Genomic DNA, 18376 nt, shown 5'->3' with positions numbered 1-18376 from the left:
GGTGGATAATCTACACCATGTGTTGGACGGGGTGACGGTTGCACTGGATAATGGGCTAGGATCTATCTTAGGGAGGCAGTCTGGAGTCGAAGGATAAGACCAGCTTGCAGTCTGTCTGGGAAGTAGTTTACAACCTGTTACTATAATTTGCGGATGTTACTAAGGGTGTGATTTGCAGCTTTGTAATGCAACACATTTCAGCTTGCCAGAATATAAGGGACTGTTTTTCGGCTAGGATTTGGGACATAAGGGCAGTCTGTAACCTGTTATAGAGGCATTGTTTAAAGACTAATGTGGGATGCTGGAATAGTTTTGAAGCCTGGTGTTGGAAGAAAGGCAGTTTGCACCTAGGGCTTGAGAGCATTTTGAGCCACTTTTCCTTTTTTTGATCTGTCCAGAGGCTGCACTTTGGAGGCGGAAACGTTTCTAAAACAAGCATTTAGAATGCAATAGGTCTCCTATTTGTAAGAGTAGGAGCTATTTGCGTTGTAAATGACCATGTATTTTACCTATGTGTTTTAGCTAGGAGTGGAGTAGAATTTTGTGGGTTGAATTGGTATTGTTGGTGGTGGAATTGTGAGGTGTGGAGTGAATGAGTGTAAGCTTTTATGACAAATTATTTTTATGAAAGCATTCCAGATGCACAGAACGTGTAAAGGGGAGGTCTGCTCTTAGGCTGTACATGGAATCCTAGCTACAGCATCGACCAGTCATATTTACATGCAAGGAAAAGCCTGCCAAAGATACGATTCGTTCACGGTCATCGAAAGAAGGGATGGCTTCTTCCTTTGCTTTCATCAGGAAGTAGGCGTTCAAATATTATAAAACATAAAATATACAAAAACACTTTCCATTGATTTTAGGCTGAAAAGGAATGATTACAAGTACAACAAAGTGCTGCAATAATGCCGCAAAATTTCCACTGCTGCAATATCCTGGGGGGTCTGATTAATCCCTGCACTGCAGTAAAATATCGCATTGTGATTCAAGAGTATGTTGAAGCACTTTAAAAATAAAAATCTGTTTATTTGGAGCAATGTATAATGTACCTGGGGCTTATTCAGTTATTCTGCTGTTATACTATGTCATATATACAGTTATTCAATGTTCTATCACATGTAAAGCGCTCTGATACCTCTGGGTCTAGCCAGCGCTATATAAAACTTTTCAAATAAATAAATAAAACCCATGAACACAGCCTCACACGTCTGGACTATGATGCAAAGACAGGCACTTGAAATTAAAAGTGCGATAGGAAAGAAGATGCGCTTGGCAAATGTATGTACACGCAGTATTGCCAGAAGCAATGCCGAAACTATTATCCCTTTAAATGGCTAGAGAAGAGCCTACTTGTACAACGTAACAGAGTGTACCTACACTATGACGCAAAGAGGAATTAAGTTCTCACATCTTAATTGCCAGGCCTGTACTCACAGCCATCTTAGATCAGTACAGAGCTGCTGGAGTGTTTTGTGAACAACTCTGCCCTTCCCTGGCACGGTGGACAATTGGGAAGCCCTGGAAGCACCATTAAGGAGAAATTGTTCTTTGATGTAGAAAACATAAAGAGGCGAAGCCCCAGGTAGTGATTGTCTGTCCATGGAATTCTATCAATTTCTCACATGTATTCTGCTAGATGGGTTGCTGGAGGTTTATACAGAAGCTCAGTCCAGGGTCTGAGTGGAAGTAGTTATCCAATGATCACTAAATCAGCTGGGGGCCAGCTGGACCATCCAATATACCTCTAGTTGTTACAAATCCAGATATATAAATATGAAGTAAGACAGTCTCCATCCGTGTCATTAAGGTAATATAAGAACTAATTCACTCCGATTATTGTAGCTTTGTACCACCATGCAAAACTGAGGACATCGGACATATCGTTCTCCAAGTAGAAAAGGCTGACATCAACTTTGCTTTAGCTGTAATTGATGTAGAGAAAGCATTCAGTAGCCAAGCTTGGTTTTTTTTTTTTTTTTTTTTTTTTTTTTAATTATTATACAGTCATTAAGAAAATGAGATCTGGATAGACTAATTGTCCATGTAGCTGCCCGGAATGTAGGCCAAAGGTCGAGACCAGATGTCCCCTCCTCCCCCGTCTATCTGTACCAGCGATAGATCCCGTAGCATTCCTTCTCAGATGTGTGTTGGCCAATTGTGTGCTCTGATTCTCATAGTATCTAAGTATGCTGTGTTTTCTAACAAGAACCCATCAAATCCATACCACTTTCGCCTAAAACAGCTAGAAATCTTTGATGCATATATTCAAGTTTGTACACTGAGACATGCAACATATGGGTAGCTTACTACATCGTGATGGTCACTTTTACATTGAACTGAGAATGCAGTGAGAATCTGACTTCTTCAGTTTTCTGAGGATTTAAGTAGTGCATGATGCTGAACAGCAGATCCCTTTCTCTGTTGTAGGGAGGGTTGCAATGCCAAGCATTTACAAAGGCAATAGATCTTGCCTTTTGGACCTTTTGGCTTTGCTAGTGGTTTTAGCCTCAGGCACAACATCCCTATGCATGGCAGAAGATTATTACATTTTTGTATTTTTTTTTTTTATGGCTTATAGTGCCCCTCCTCCTTTTAAGTTACTGATCAGAGTTGAATTGGTAACAAAAAGGAGGGAAAATTGCAAATATGCAAAAAAAAGCAGGCGGAGGAAGCAACTCTTGGGGAGAGTAATCAACAATTTAGGTGGAAGCAATGTGAGTGAGGTAAGCAGCATGGGTGCATGTGTGGGCAGAAGCAATGTGGGGGCACGGGTGGGGTTATTACATGAAAGACAACAAAGTTGGACTGATTGGGAGGTGCACTTGGTAAATGTACGTCCACTCAGTACGCGGTGGGGCATACGGGCAAAATGGTGAGTAGAAGATGAGTGCATGGACGATAGAGGGGCTTTAAGCACACGAGGGAGAGAATTGGAAACTCATTCGTAGAGTACTTGAATGAAGAGAAAAAAAGTAACACCTTATTCTAAGTAGAAGTACACAGTAATGCGTCCATGCTACGGGGAGGTGCAAACCCAAAAAAAGGACTGAAAGCCCACGCACACAGGCCAATAAGAATCCTGCAAATGATTGACAATAACCAGCCAATGATGAGTAATGAGAAGACTGTAAACCCACTGTCTGCTAAGACTGACTGTCTTCGGTGACACTTAACAGTAGAACTGCTGCCCTTATAAATATACACCATGCAGGGACTGGTGTGCCCCATCCCGAAACAAATATTCAAGAAGCAGATGAGTTACTGACATCATTAATCTGGGCAGGAGAGGGAAGAGGAGTTAAACTGGAAACCTTTAAGGGAACTGGGTGAGCTGAGCTTGCATGAGCTACAGGTGTATTACATTATTGTGCATAATATTTAACAGCGTCAAAACACTTGTACTGTTATTTTAATGTCTGAATGTACTATGGGAACATAATCTTGAGATCTTCAAAGCAGTATGTACTCTTCTTTCTTGTATGTTGTAGGATTGCATTTCTGTTTCAGAAATTGAACATGTGTGATGAGACACTCTGGGTGTACCTGGTTTGAGAGCAGGAACCAGTCTTCTGTGCCCTTTCAATAGAGAAAAAAGCTGATATGCCTGTTGGTTTCCTGGCTGTTAATATTTCAAAGAGCTCTACCTAGAGCCCCTCTGCTTTCTCTAGGCACTGTAGAAAGTGCATATTGTTGTTCTACTCCTATTTCAGTGTTTTCACGAGTTCTCACAGCAATGTTCTCCAATTTGCACCACTTGGATTGTCTGAAAGTTACAAATCTGCATCTTCTGTTTTGTGGGCTCTTTCTAAGACTTTCCCCAAGTTCAGTTCTGAAAAATATTTACTTCAGTGGAAATAGTATCTATTTTTGCTTCTAATGCCAGTCTTAATCTGTGGATCGTTTGCAGTATTTCTGCTTGGGATGGTTCTGCTGGCTCGTCAGGCTATTTACTGCTGTTAACCGGCTCTCCATGTCTCTTTACCTAAGGCTCATTATTGTTGTTAACTTATTACATTGTCCAGCTTCTTCAGTCAGCCGTTTACTAAGAGTATTCAGTATGTCGAGACAATGAAATAGTTTCCCTTTCCATATTATATTTGTACACCAGATCAATACTTCACTACCTGGTCAAGCGGTCAGTGTTTGATCATCCTGTATGTTAGCGAGTGGCCTAAATTATTGCTGCGGAGTTCTGATTGAAACCACTTTGCATTGGTTCAAATCCTGATAGTTGGCACTCTCAAACTATCATCTTTTTAAGGTTGATAAAATGACTGTAATTATATGGTCACATACACTGCATTTGACAAATATTTTGTTGTGTGTGTGAAATATTCTGGATGGGGTTTTCATGATGCTCTTATTGTGTCCCTCTCTTAGTTCACCAGTTAGTCATTATAAACTTTGTATAACAATAAATCACTAGATTTAAGAAGAGTTTCAGTGAATTGCATCCATATGACAATTTTCCATCTTCAAATATGGGGCAGGTGCTGCACGTACAACCTATTTTGGAGCACAGCCCATGTTTGGATGCAAATTGTTGTAGACACATTAACTTCTCAGTGCATCTCATTTGCATGAGGTTAATGTATTCATGCACTATATGACTGTTCTTTTGCAGTTTTATGTACTGTGCATTTCCCTGTACAATGTTAGGAGCTTCTGCTCCAGTCCATCTTTGTTCCGCCTTGACCACACTAGGCCCTAACGAACAGGAATGCTGTGCAGGGTGCGAGTCCCTTCATGGTGCTAGTGTAGCTCCCAGTGGGTTGTGCTGCAGGGATCTGCTGGTGTAGCCCTCCCAAGTTGTGAAATAGCAGCTATATTGCTAATTTGCCGGGACATGTTCTAGAATGCCTTAGGATTCAATACCTGGAGATGCTATTCCAGGGACTAGCCTACTCATCCCCCAAACCTCCTATATGCATTACTGCATGGGCTCCATCTCGCAGGAAATGGAGCTGTCCCTCACCACCCCTATCGAGTGTAGCAAAGCAGTTGTAAGTACTTGGCTTCATATCCTTCCTTTTTGCAACGTGGTAAATTTTGGCATGCCAACATGCCACCTCTGGATGCAAGCTTTGTTGCATCTGCCTCTTGCTGACTCCTCTCCTACCGGTGTAATTTGTGTAGGTCTTGCAAGCCATACTACATGGAATGAGCACCATTTCTACATTACACTACTTCTGAACTTGGTTCTAGGCACACATAGGAGCCCTAGGAAGGTATTTCACTGGGAGACTGAATGCTTGATCTTTACTACACAGGCAGGACCAGGTACTTGTGACGGTTTTGCAAAGATGTTGTTTAAAGAATCATGCTACTCTTGGCATCTGCCACCATAAGACAGGTGTAATATAAACAGGTTGCCAAATCCAAAGAAAATAAAATTGCCAACCTGCACTGTAAAAATGCTGCCGAATACCCATCCTCTTATTGCATATTTTCCGCATTTAGTCTGCATGTTTCCTACAATTGCCATATGCTGCAACATGTTTGTAAAGTCTAAATAGGAGGAAAGAGTTTATACATCTTCATGCTTTTTCCTCCTAATGTTGTTTACGTTACCACATTTCCACAAGGTTCTTAATAAGACTGCTGGTGCCAGATGTGTAGTAACCAGTTTCCAGGCAAATAAGGGAGATCTGTCTTTCCTCAGGAGGGAAGAAGGGAGTAATGAAATAGTATTCTTGTTGAAAGGATTGGATTCTTATTTTTACTTCTGAGACCTTACGTGCACACCTTTTATACCTTGTATTTTTTACTTTATCTTTTTGGAAAGCTGTATTGATTTGATTGTTTTTAACTGGGCTAATTGTATGTATGCTCGATGTTGATGTGTTGTGCTTTTTGTCCTTTTGGCCGAAATAAAGTAATATGAATGGATTCTCATTATGTCTGTGTTTTTTTTCTTTTTTTTCGCTTTCCTAGATCTCAAGGTATTCAAAGACAACATGGTCATATCTTTCAAAATCTGGGGACAGCTAAGCTGATTGTTCCAGCACGGATAATGAGCCTGCTAGTGCGAAGAATTTAAAAAACAAAGTCTTACTAAAATGAATGATACAAAATGCCCGGATTGGACAAGTGCAGAAAAACAACTAGATGAGACTGCCAGCAGTAGTGTCAGCATGCCTACTGAAGAAATGGCACAGAGTAGTCAGATAAAAGAGGAGTTGTGCTATGTGAAGATCGAGATTGACAGTGATTCAGAAATGAAGATCATTGGCGAAGAATCAGATGACCAACATACAGCTCTTTCTCAGAAATGCAAGCTTCCTAAGGGGTGGAATCCTGAACAATACAATTATTATACATGGAAGTATCCATGGTTAATTGTTAATGGAGCTACACTTGGGTGTGCTATTTGTCATAAAGTCAGTCGTTGCAATGGTGCAGAGAAATTCCATGGAATAAAGTTGTCGAGAGAATGGAGTGAATCAGCTATATGTTCATATGGGGCTAATAAAGAAAAGCAACAAAAGTCTTTACGGAAAAAGATGACCGAACATTCACTGACTAAAGCACACAACACAGCTGCAAAGATATTAGAGCAAGCAAAGGGCAACTCTTTATTGCATGTAACCGCAAAAGCTCAGTCAGTTCAGCTATCAAGAACATCTAGAGTCTTCCGTACAGCTTATCAAGATGCGAAACAGAACAGGCCAGCCTTTGGATTTGAGGCAGAGATTGAGTGCCAGCAATTGAATGGATTGGATATGGGGCGAATATTGCACTCAAATGTGGCTTGCTCAAATATACAGCAGCACATATCATCAGAAATGAAAAAAAAGATGTTTGCCAAAATAACTGCCCTAGCTCCTAAAGTGGGCCTTTTACTGGATGAGACCACTACATTGAACAAAAAAAATGTTTTAATTGTGTACCTGAGAATGCAGCTAGTTGAAATGACGTCGCCAGCTAATGTTTTTGTTGACCTCATTGACCTGAGTGATTTGTCTGCTGAAGGCGTAGTGAACAGCTTGTTGTCAGCACTCAAAAAGCACCCAGTTGACATAAGCGAAGACTTTCTAAGCAAATGCCTAGTGTCAGTCACTTGTGATGGCGCGTCAGTTATTTGTGGCCGCAAAAGTGGTGTTGTGAAGCATTTACAGGAAAAAGTTGCTCCAAATATTGTAGTCTGGTACTGCTCAGCACATCGCCTTGAACTTATTGTCAATGAGGTAATGAAAGACATTAGAGCTACAAATAGTTTCAAAACCTTTATAGACAAACTATATTTTCTTTTTAACACATCATTAAAAAATAGTTGGCATCTACAAGAATGTGCAGAAGCTCTTCATATCCAGCTTAGTAAAATAGGTAAAGTGATAGATACTCATTGGGTTTCCTCAAGCTGCAGAACAGTTGAAGCTGTATGGAACGCCTATCCTTCTCTGTACAAGCACTTTATTGCAGCTGCTGGTGATGCTTCCCGTGACAGTACAACACGGAATATGTACACTGCCTTGAGTAGAGAGTTGTCATCGGTACAGTTCATTGCTAACCTTGGTATCATATATGATGCACTACAAGCATTATCAGAGTTATCCCTAGAACTTCAAAACCATGACATCACAATAATTGATGCAGATCGTGCCCTCCGTCAACAGATAGCAGTGTTTGATGCAATGGTAGACAAGCGAGGGATTCATTCTTCAGAATGTGAGCAGGCAATAAAGGAAAACATGTTTCAGGGTGTGATTTTACACGCAGGAAAAACAACTAACAAGAAAGTTGAGCATGAAATTTTTTTTTGCAGTCTTGCAGATCATTTGCGAAAGCGTTTATCTACTGGGTGTGGTGAGGGTGTTATTGACTCAGCTCGATTTGAGACACTAATCAGTGAAGTTACAGTTCTGTATAAACAATTCTGGCCCCATGAATTACCTACTCTTTATGGAGAAAGTGAGATTGCATCCCTCTGTGAAAGATTTGACATCCCAAAGCATGAAACTATTCAAGCCTATAGAGAGTATAAAGATTCAGGAGGGAAGGAAATATTAAAACCTTACAAAGAGCTTTTGACAACTGTGAATACTATTTCTATCTCCACTGTGGAGTGTCAACAGGGAATTTCTCAACTGAATCTCATATGCACGTCTGGGCGAGCATCACTGCATACAGAAACTATATCTTCCTTGTTGTTCCTAAATCTTGTTGGCCCACCGTTGACTAAATTCAACCCCGACCCATATGTACAGGCATGGATTGATAAAGGACGAAGAGCTGCTGATGATGTTAGAAGTAAGGAAAGGAAACAGACTGACCCAGACAGCACATCAGCTTTAGATGCTGTATGGGCTTTGATGGATAAATAAAGGGGACACTGAGATGTTCAAGGGGAAAAAAGTACTGACCATCTGCAAGTTTAAGATTATTTGAGTCTCCGGACCAGGAATTTATGTTGTAAACACATTGCAGTTTTTGGAAGTTTTCGATTTCTTGCTTGTCTGTCAAGCCTTACCAGCTTCCAAAAATGGTTCTCTTAAACACTACTATAGTAGGTGGGATGTCAGAGGCTCCCTTTTGAAATGTTTTAATCATCATCCACTAGCCACATCACAAGCTGCATCTTAAACAATTTACTTTTATTCAGTCTTGTACCGACCGCATGGCATATTTTTAAAGAACTGTAACTTAAATTTGAGTTCAGCTACTGAGATGACTTGTGTTTCATTTTCTACAATGAAATAATTGGAATATAAAATTACGGTTTACATCATTTTTCAAATCATTTATTCAATGGAACCATTGATTTTAAAAAGCCATTTTAAGGCCATCATTTATTTGACTTCCCCCTGATTTTGTTATGGAATGAACCATAACCCAGTCTCTAAATTGCGCCATCTTAAAGTAATCTATATTATATGCCTTCCTATCTAATTGTCTCACCTAGGGCCATATGTAGGTAGCCTAACATTTACCACTTCATAAATACCGAATTTTACCGATTCGGTATTTATGAAGTGGTAAATGCTATGTAGGTAATCCATCGGTAATATTTACCGATTCGGAATGGGTCGGTAATTTAGAATCGGTATTTACCGATTCGGTAATGGTAACTGGCTTCCCATTGATTCCTATGGGCCAGGAGGCCCATAGGAATCAATGGGAAGCCAGTTACCATTACCGAATCGGTAAATACCGATTCAGTAATGGGGGAGCACAATCAAGGGTGGCAGGGTGTCACAGTGACACCCTGTTGCACCCCTGATTCCTGCATGTGTGCACATGTGGCACACATACATGCCCTAAGGGCATGTATGTCTGCCACATTGCACACTTCAAAGTGCAAAGAAATGCTTTTTTACAGCTAATAGTCATTTACCACCAACTTTTAGTTGGTGGTAAATAACGAATCCCCACAACAACCACACACTCCCCCTACATGTCATTTCAGGATTCGGTATTTACCGAATCGGTAAAATTACCGATTCGGTAATTTTACCGATTCGGTAAATTACCGAATCCTGAAATGTGCCCCCTACATACCAAAAGCCTGAATACCGGTCGGTAACGGGATATTTACCGAAAATCGGCCGTTACCGACCGGTATTGGGCTTCCTACATATGGCCCCTAATCTTTCTTTTTTATTCTCCTTTCCGTGTCACCTATTTTCCCTTACTTGACCTGCTTCGAACTGGTAGATTTTTATTTCTCTCCGTTTGGTTTGTTTTTGAGAACATCTACAATATTGAATGTAAAATTGCATGTTCTTTTCATCATTAATGTTGGATACTAATTTTAAGTTTGTGAAGCTACTATGTCTTTCTTTTGCAGACCCTAATCAAGAACTCCAGAAACCAGAGTGTGAAGTTTAAAAAATATGGAGAAAAAAAGCATAAATGTAGGCTTTTCTTATAGAAATCTCACGTGTTCAGAAAAGGTTTTTTAAGGATAATTGTTTGGAAAATCATTTTTGAAAGATTTTGCACCTGCAGTTGAAGTTGACAAAATGTTGCCACCTTTTAAAAGTTTCCAAATGACTACAAACTTTGTAGGCAACATTTACGTTTCACATTTTCCACATAGTGAGCCCTGCCACGGTTAGCTGATAGTTTTGCTTGGCCTGGAGGCAGCTTTTGCGGTTCATTGACTCTTCAGTTGGCTGAACACTGCTGCCATTCTGGAGACCCTAGAAGCAGACAGCTGTGCCTTTTGAGGATGATCTGGAATTGTATTCTTTGAGAAAGAGATCAAATATTTTTGGAGGTAAAGTATCTTGTTAACGATAACCTGAGACTGAAGTATGTTCACCTACTGTAGATGCTGTTATCCAACTGGTGGATAATGCTTCCAGTATGGGCAACCTGGTATTTGTTCTGGGTCTCCTTCTCTTGCTCCAGAGTGTGCAGAACCACAGACGCGTGTTGTTCCTAGAGTCTGGCAAAGGTTGAATCTGCTCCCCTCACCTCTTCTCTGTTTTGTGGATTATTTCTGGTCATGTTAGAAATTATTCTGTTGTGCCCACCCTAGCAGGATGATGTTGGTGCTACACTATCAGAACCTCTTTATAAAAAGGTTGAATCATCTTTAAAAACAATTCTGTCTTCTGCAGTGTTTTCTCTGAGAGCTTGTACTTCTGCTGTTAATTCTGCTCATTTTCTGCTTTATGGCTTTCAAACCCTCTGTGGCTACAGAAGAGGGAAAAGACTGTTGCCCTTTTTAGGAATTGATTAAAAAGTACCACAGCAGTTCTGACAGTAGTACCAGCTGTACAGGCCATGGACAATACTGAATGGGAACCTTTTTTTGGGTGGGGGTTGCGTACAGAAGCTGTTCGGACAGGAATTGTGGCAGTTGATTAAGTAGACAGCAAAGGATGTCATATTGACTATGATACTCATTCAAAGCCCACAGCAGCATCCTGGAGTTGTACTTCCAAGAACAAGTATGCAAATAATTATGCCTAAATGAGTAGGTTTTCTTCAGGTTTCAGAGGATGTGGTAGGAGTGCCTTTAATTTTGGTCCAGAGTTTCATTTAGGCACTCCTAAACAAAAGTCAGCAGAGTCATACTTGCGTTCTCTGTGTGTGTGTGTGTGGGGAGCGGGAGGTTGGGGGGGAGGAATGGGGCATCCTTTCAGCACTGAGCCAGGTTTAAGAAGAGGTTATTTGAGACTCTTGGTGTTGGGAAGTGATCTGTGAAGGCTCCTCCCCTGATATTGAGCAAATGACTGAGGATTCAGAGGGAAGGGTATCATTCTGTCCTGTTGACCTTGTGGACAAGTATGAGTTAAAGAAAAGAGTATCGGATGCTTCGAGCAAAAGCATAATCCTTTACATCACTATGAAGGAATAGGTGAAAGGGCAGAGGTCGTCGACGTTTTTTTTGCTCTAAGCAACCTGCGTTGTATCATTCATACTTTCTCAGAAAAATTGAGTTTTCACCTGGACTTAGTCACTCATTACTAATGCCACCAGACACTCTATAAGAATCTGGTGAACTATTGTGACTTCTGATGTGCTGTTCAGCACGGCAAGAGCCCACTCTCTGTTCTGAAGCTGTGTCCTCCGTATCTGTGACATGTTTGCCTTTAATCCCTGCCACTTTCTTCTTTTTAAATTGAGACTTTGACTGGAGGTTTGTCTTCCTTTTTGATTATGAAGTCAGAAGAGCGTTGTGAGTCCTTTGGTTTCACGTACTCCTCTGATCTGTGCTCTGATTGTCATCCTCTCCGACCGTTTTTTGGATGACTCTGGAAAGTAACAAGATGAATGTGTATCAGTATCCTGATACCTAAAAGGCTGTTTAATTGAATCACGATTACACAAATTATAGCGCTTTTCTAGTGGATTCCTGTTAAGGAGTTCCACCCTGTGCTCTGGTCTTTTTTCTCTATTTTTATTACCCCACTTCTTTTTTGAAGACCCAGGAGCCTGCTTTGAGTTATCCTTTTCAGCATTACACTTAATTTGTGGTTTATTAGGTCTGGCTTCAAAATTATCTCTACCTATTGATACATAGGTTCCCTCAATAACTTTAGGTAGTACACGCTCCTGAGCTCCCGGAGCAACCTGTGTGAGCCGCTGGGTAATAGCCATAGCTGTTGCTTCCCTTTTATGTTTGAGGACACCAGGGCAAAATTGACCTTCAGTTTCATCCCCAAATCCAGGGCAGGTGCTTCCCCATACTCATTTTGGATCTGTTTAAGCACCTCGGGCAGAAGAGCTAATGAGGGTGTACTGTGTATTCTGGTATATAATGCAGGAAAGACTGTGCTCCAAGTGGCATCGTCTTCGACCGGGGAAGTCATCCCTATTGGCAAGCATATTGTGAGATTTTTATGTTTTTCTTAGGGTTTCATATGAGGAAACACGGCTTCAAGCTAAATCTTTTTTTGTAATTTTTTTTTTTTTTTTTTTAAAGAAAAGGAATCTCTTCCCTTACCATTATTGCGTTAAAGGACTAATTCCAGGCATAGCCAATTGTGGTTGTGTAGCTTGAGCAGCCCGTGTGGGGTTTATTGTCATTGTTGACCTCGCATATTGTGTCAAATATCTGTATATTCTGACTAGTCTTGTGTACTGTGTTCGTAGCTCTGGTCCAGTAAGATTTCCTATATCAGGATAAGGTGTATAACCGGCTAGGACTGGCCGTGTTGCTCCCTTATTACTGAGGGGACCTAATCTAAAATGGTTTCTTGTATGTAGTAGTTTGCCTTCAAACCAATTTTGGTGTTCTTGAAATGTTAATAGTATGCCTAATGCTGCATAAGCTGTGTAGTTCTTAGGAATTGCAGCTACAGTGTAACTGAAAGTGTCTCGATTGTGCATTTACTGCTGAGAATGTGACCCATGAATAGAATACCTGTGTTCTTCATGGGCCTCTACCACAAAGATAATGTCTCCCCACCCCGTATGGGTGAGCCCATGTTGTTGCAGCATCTATGTAACTACATATCTGCAGTTTACTGGTATGTTAACTGGTACTGCATTAGCCATTTGAATATGTGCAATTCAGAGGGTACCTCTGTGGGGGTGATTCGTTTAAACGTTTGATCTTGAACAACCTACAGCCTGAAAATTGGGGTTCCCTATTTAGCTGCGTAGGATTATTTCCTAACAACACAGAAGTCTGTGGTTAGTAGGTGCTCTGGGCACACAAAAGAAAAGTACTCGGGGGAGACCTATTAAATAAGTACCCAAGCTAGAACGTTGGCAGTGCCATGTCCTACGGTTCATACTTTCTCAGTAAAACTGCATTTGTTGGACAACATAAATGTCAAAACTGTGCAAGACTGATATTACGTACACCATCAAGGTTATGTTGGCTTTAGTCCTTCCTAGATCACAAAACACCATCTGTACTACTAACCTAGTAAGGTAACCGGTGGTATGTGTAGCCTCAGACCACAACAACCCTGACTTCCCCAAAGAATTTGTGGAAACCGACCTAGAACCCTTTAGTTTGGTAACTCATGCATGCCTAAAGGGAGACCCAAGAAATACTCAAATTAGCAGTTAAATATTTATTGAAGCAATAAGATTCTTGTGTAAAATGTGTTACAGTACTTAATAGAATGAAACAAAACAGACTAATCAGCATCACGAGAATGGTAAGGAAAATGAACAATTCAATCGTTGTGCTGTTAAAGAATATATGCTTGCATATAACACTATGTTTGTGCTCCCACCTGAAGTTCCCTATCCTAGGATGCCTAGGTTGGGTGAATCTGCCAGAATGCCTGTAGGGTGATCTTAGTTCCCAATTACCAATGGGTGTGTTTCATCTGGAGTCCTTCTTGGTGTAGAGTTGGGCACCATCCTTCTGATGAGGTAAACAGGATTCAGCTGGGCTGAAAATCCGGCATGGGACGACCTCGACAGTGTCAGCGAAATGCTCCTCTTAGTAAACAAAGGAGTGATGTTGTTTTTATAGTAAACTTCACCCAAGTTGCCATGTCAAAGTCCCAATAAGGCTGTATTTATTGATTCTATGCCGAGAAAGTTGTTGCCAAGTGAACAATAACATAATTTTGCACAGTGAACTTTAGCTTTCATACTAAATGTTGAAGGCTCTGATAATATGCCTACGAAGATGTTTAAATGTAAGCAAAGTTGCTTCATGGAACATTATCCTTACAAGCACGCAAGCCAAGTGTGTGTCTGTCAAATGTCATTATTCAAGAAACTATTTAAACTTTAAACGTGAGCATGGAAAATGGTGGTGTTTCTGCCTGGGCCTAATGTGACCACATGACATCCACTCCTTGGATGTGAGGCTACTAAAAAAACTTCCTAAAATGTATGCTAATAATAATAGATTTAATATAAAACATAAAAGCACTGTGCTTCTTTAATAATAAAAGGATATAGAAAGCCAAATTGTAATTAAAAACGCAATAGAGAAAAGGTAAGTAAAAAAGATCTCATTTTTAAAGATATTGAGCGAAAATATAAATCTAGCCGAATTTAAAAATCTCGACGCTGCTGGATTGTTTAAATGTTCAGAGGAGTAGACAAAACATTGCTGTTCCCAGCAGCCACAGACAATTGTTGCATTGGCACCTCTCTCGCCAGCTCCAGGGAATAAATATGTTCAAATCCAACACCCTCAGCAGCCGCTGAAGAAGTGATGGCCAGTAGTGCATCTGTAGAGGAGCGTGGATCCAAGTCACCAGGAGCTGAAGCATCCCAGGAAGGCTCATACTATGCGTTCGGAAGCTGCAGCAATCACACAGGGCATCTGTACAAGAGAGTCTGTAGGAGCCTCACCAGCAGTGCAATGTCCGTAGATTGGACTGGTTGCATTCCCCCATGCATATATCCTAGGCACACTTGAAAGTGCACAGCTGACAGCGGAATACGGGTTGCATGCTGTTGTCATTTAGTTCTTGAAGCAAGGATGCACCAAAGGACTGCATTATTATCTCAAAAAACAGTAGCACGTGTTGAAGTGCTATCCCTGTTTGCCTACGTGGTGGAACATCCATTGCAGAGCTAATAGAATAAAATTAGTGTCCCAACAGACCGGAATGGGACAAGCAGTAAGCCTCCAAAAAGACTTCCCAGCACGGAGTGTATGAAAGGTGGAATAACTCCAAAGATGGTCTAGAAGGTATTGACCAATCCGACCCAATTATTTTTTTTAAAGTGTGCTTTCCCAGCAGCATTGGAAATGTTAAGAATGCGGTGCATTGGGGCGTGGCTTCCGAGCAGCTACATGGCCGCTCATTGAGAGGGCACTGCTGGCCGCGACATAATCCTTAAACATCCATCTTACAGAAGAGTCAGAGATACCTGCTATTTGCAGGAATCTCACTGTGACTGGGTCGGGCATCGGAGGAGGCGACGTGCGCGGCAGACGGCCCTGTTGATCTGACAGAAAGAGGTGATGTGGATGACCCGTAAGGCGGGCCTGGCTGGGCCGCCGCAAGACACCGTGAGAGGCCTGGGCCCGGAGGGAGCTATGCACTGCAGGAGGAGCATGCACCAACGTTACAGTAGGGCAGCCTGGAATTGGCCACGACTGTGTGCTAGAAGCATACTTAGAGTGTGCTGCCCTCCCCTATCGGCCTGGTGGCGTACCTGCAGTGATCCCCGTGCCGGTGCCCAGATCTCATGCTGAGCATGACACGGCCCTGCCTGGGAGTCAGGAAGATAGGACGCCCTGGCGATCTCGAGGTCTTGCGGTGATTCACTGCCTCGGTTGCCTCTATAGTGATCGGGGGGCGAGATCACTCTGCTGGGTGCCAATGCTGTACTAAATTGGTGGGCCGCGAGGGGCCAGGTGGACGCCTGAGACGTCTGTGTTGCCCCCCTCGCCCTGGGCTGTACCTCGAGCTTGTACTAGCGCTCGGGCTCCGACCGCACTTTCACTGCCTAGTGCGGCGCACCCTGGTGCCTCGGAGGGGGGCCTGTGAGGGAAGTTGATGATGGCCTGGTGGGGCAGAATGCAGAGAGCTTGAAGGGGACTGTGTGAGTCTGAAGAGTGTGGCGCAGTGCACTACTGGGAAACAGCTTCCCGCTCCATGGAGAAACCAGTCATAAGTGGCAGTGCGTAAAATTATGTGGATCAATGCCCAAGTGCGATCACACAAGGGGGTGCTGTGATACACACATCAGGACAGTTAAACATCAACTGCTAAACCCATTGCCCTGCCGGTCTCGAACCGGCAGGGCATAGAGTTCTGTGGAAACACGATGCCAAACAGTTGAAATTATCTTTCGAAAACAAGAGGCACATGGATGTGGATGCTGAACAGGGTGTTTCCATGGATTTAATGTACCTTGTGGTGTCCTAGACCCAGTCAGGGGCCCTCAGGAAATACTAAATTCGCACAATTTTATACTACTTTATGTTCCTCCACCTCCTCTACAGTACCAGTAGATCTCCAGTCCTATCTTGACTCCAATGAACTGTTGTGGTTGCAGAGGGCTCATAGGACCTATTTAAATGAGCCCTTCACTATGGACGATATTATGCAAGTTCTTACCAGTCTGCCTTCTGACAAAGCTCCAAGATCGGATGGGCTCACCACCACCTTTTATAAGTGTAATGCATCTCTACTGGCACCCCACCTCTTGACAGTATATGAGGAGGAACAGGAGACCGGGTTACTTCCTCCCACTATGCGGGAGGCAATCATACTGTCACTGCTAAATCCAGGGAGACCCCCGAATGAGCGGAACTCGTTTCGCCCCTTATCACTGATAAACATTGATACAAAAATGTTTGCTAAACAACTGGTGAATAGATAACCGCCACTGCTGCCCTTGATTGCTAGACAAGACCAATCTGGTTTTATCCTGGGAAGATCTACAGCGCACAACCTCTGCACCTTCTTTGCAATACTGCACTATCTAGATCCCCACACACAAGCCCTGGCTGCACTTCTTGTTGCCACCAAGGCCTTTGATTCGCTGAAGTGGATGTACCTGTTAACTATCCTAGCTAGAATGGGAATTAGCCTGACCTTTATAAAACAGATTAAACTGTTAAACCCTGCACCCACAGCTAGACTTCAGTTAAATGTTTGATCTCGCCCCTGTTTCAAATTACATGGGGCACAAGGCAGGGGTGTCCTCTAGTCCCCCTGCTTTTTGCCATTGCCATGGAGCCGTTGGCTGCCCGACTTAGGCAACATCATGCAGCCAGGGGGTTGGGGTTTATTACTAGAGGGTGGATGATGTCACTTTATTCATTAACAACCAGGCGGACAACTTACACCCGGTTCTTTGGGAGCATCTTCAATTCGGAGGGTTGTCAGGCATCCAGATAAACTGGGCAAAATCAGTCTTGTTCCCATTGACCGATGACACTACGCCCTTCATGTTGGAGTATCCCCTCAATTGGGCTGACGGACCAGGGCGATACCTGGGGATCTGGCTGTGCCATAATGTACAAGAACTAAGGAAGTGCTATATCTTGGCTAGAAGGTCAGCACCTAATCTAAATTACTATTATCCCTGGCGGGGAGAATTGCGGTAGCAATAATGATAGTATGACCCAAATTCTTATACATATTTATAAATCTCCCACTCACTCCAGCCTTTTTAAAAACATTATGCTCCCTAATGTTATCTCTGGTGTGGGCAGGTAAACAGGACCGCCTGTCATGGGAACTCCTGACTCTCTCCCTGGCGCAGGGCGGGCTGGGCGCTCCAGACATCCCACTTTTTTCATACTGGGTGCAAGCCCAATTTCTATACTACTGGCTGCATATGATGCCGTATCAGACTCATGTAGCGGTGGAGCCAGACCGGACAGCACCGATCCCCCTCCAAGAAGCACTCTTGTAGCCATATCGACACCCCTGGAATGAAATAAACACGATTTAGGCTTTGCAGTTGGCTTGGGAGGGTCTGCGAAGTAGAGCTCAGCTGGTGATACTGTATGTCCCTTCTGGACTCTGGCATATAATCCACAAGTCCCTCCGCTAGAAGACAAAAGGAATGTAGCGCTGGTGAAACAGTTAGGCATGAATACATTTGCAGGATCTCTATCCAGAAGATCAATTCTGTCCCCCGCTGTCAGTGCAGGAGGAAGCCACACCAACTTTTCCAAGATGTTCCTGTATCATCGTATCCGTGCAACATGCCGCCAGAAACACAGCACCTTTCCCAGTCCCCTCTCCTACATTGCAGGCCCTCGGACATATAATAGCTGGACCTTCGCGGCGTAGACTCATCACGCAGCTGTACAGCATTATGCAGAACATTTTCCTAGTGACTAAACCGAAAGCACTACTTGGTTGGAATGCAGAACTGAGACCTCCAGTTACGGATGAACAGTGGAGGTTCTGCTGTGGCCGATTGCAAATGTTGTCCCCTAATTACAAGTTAAGGCTGATTCACTTTAAATTTCTGTACCGTTTCTTTAGAATCCCTATCCAACTCCACTGAATCGGACTCTGGATTGATACCA

At 42.6% G+C, this 18376-nt stretch overlaps 1 protein-coding gene across 1 annotated transcript in view; it reads left to right on the top strand.

Annotated features, from left to right (window-relative positions):
• Nucleotides 1-8725, top strand: part of LOC146809602 (E3 SUMO-protein ligase KIAA1586-like) — a 41255-nt gene extending 32530 nt beyond the window's left edge. Inside the window, exon 2 of the mRNA XM_085616442.1 lies at nucleotides 5935-8725. Coding sequence (XP_085472568.1) covers nucleotides 6060-8324 — 2265 coding nt within the window. The 5' untranslated portion in view covers nucleotides 5935-6059 and the 3' untranslated portion in view covers nucleotides 8325-8725. The remainder of the gene's footprint in view (nucleotides 1-5934) is intronic.
• The last annotated feature ends 9651 nt before the right edge of the window (nucleotides 8726-18376 follow it).

This window comes from Triturus cristatus, chromosome 7 (genome assembly GCF_964204655.1).
Source record: "Triturus cristatus chromosome 7, aTriCri1.1, whole genome shotgun sequence".
NCBI classification, from domain to species: domain Eukaryota; kingdom Metazoa; phylum Chordata; class Amphibia; order Caudata; family Salamandridae; genus Triturus; species Triturus cristatus.
The sequence above is the reverse complement of the archived record's forward strand: the minus strand, read 5'-3'. Positions and strand labels throughout refer to the sequence as shown.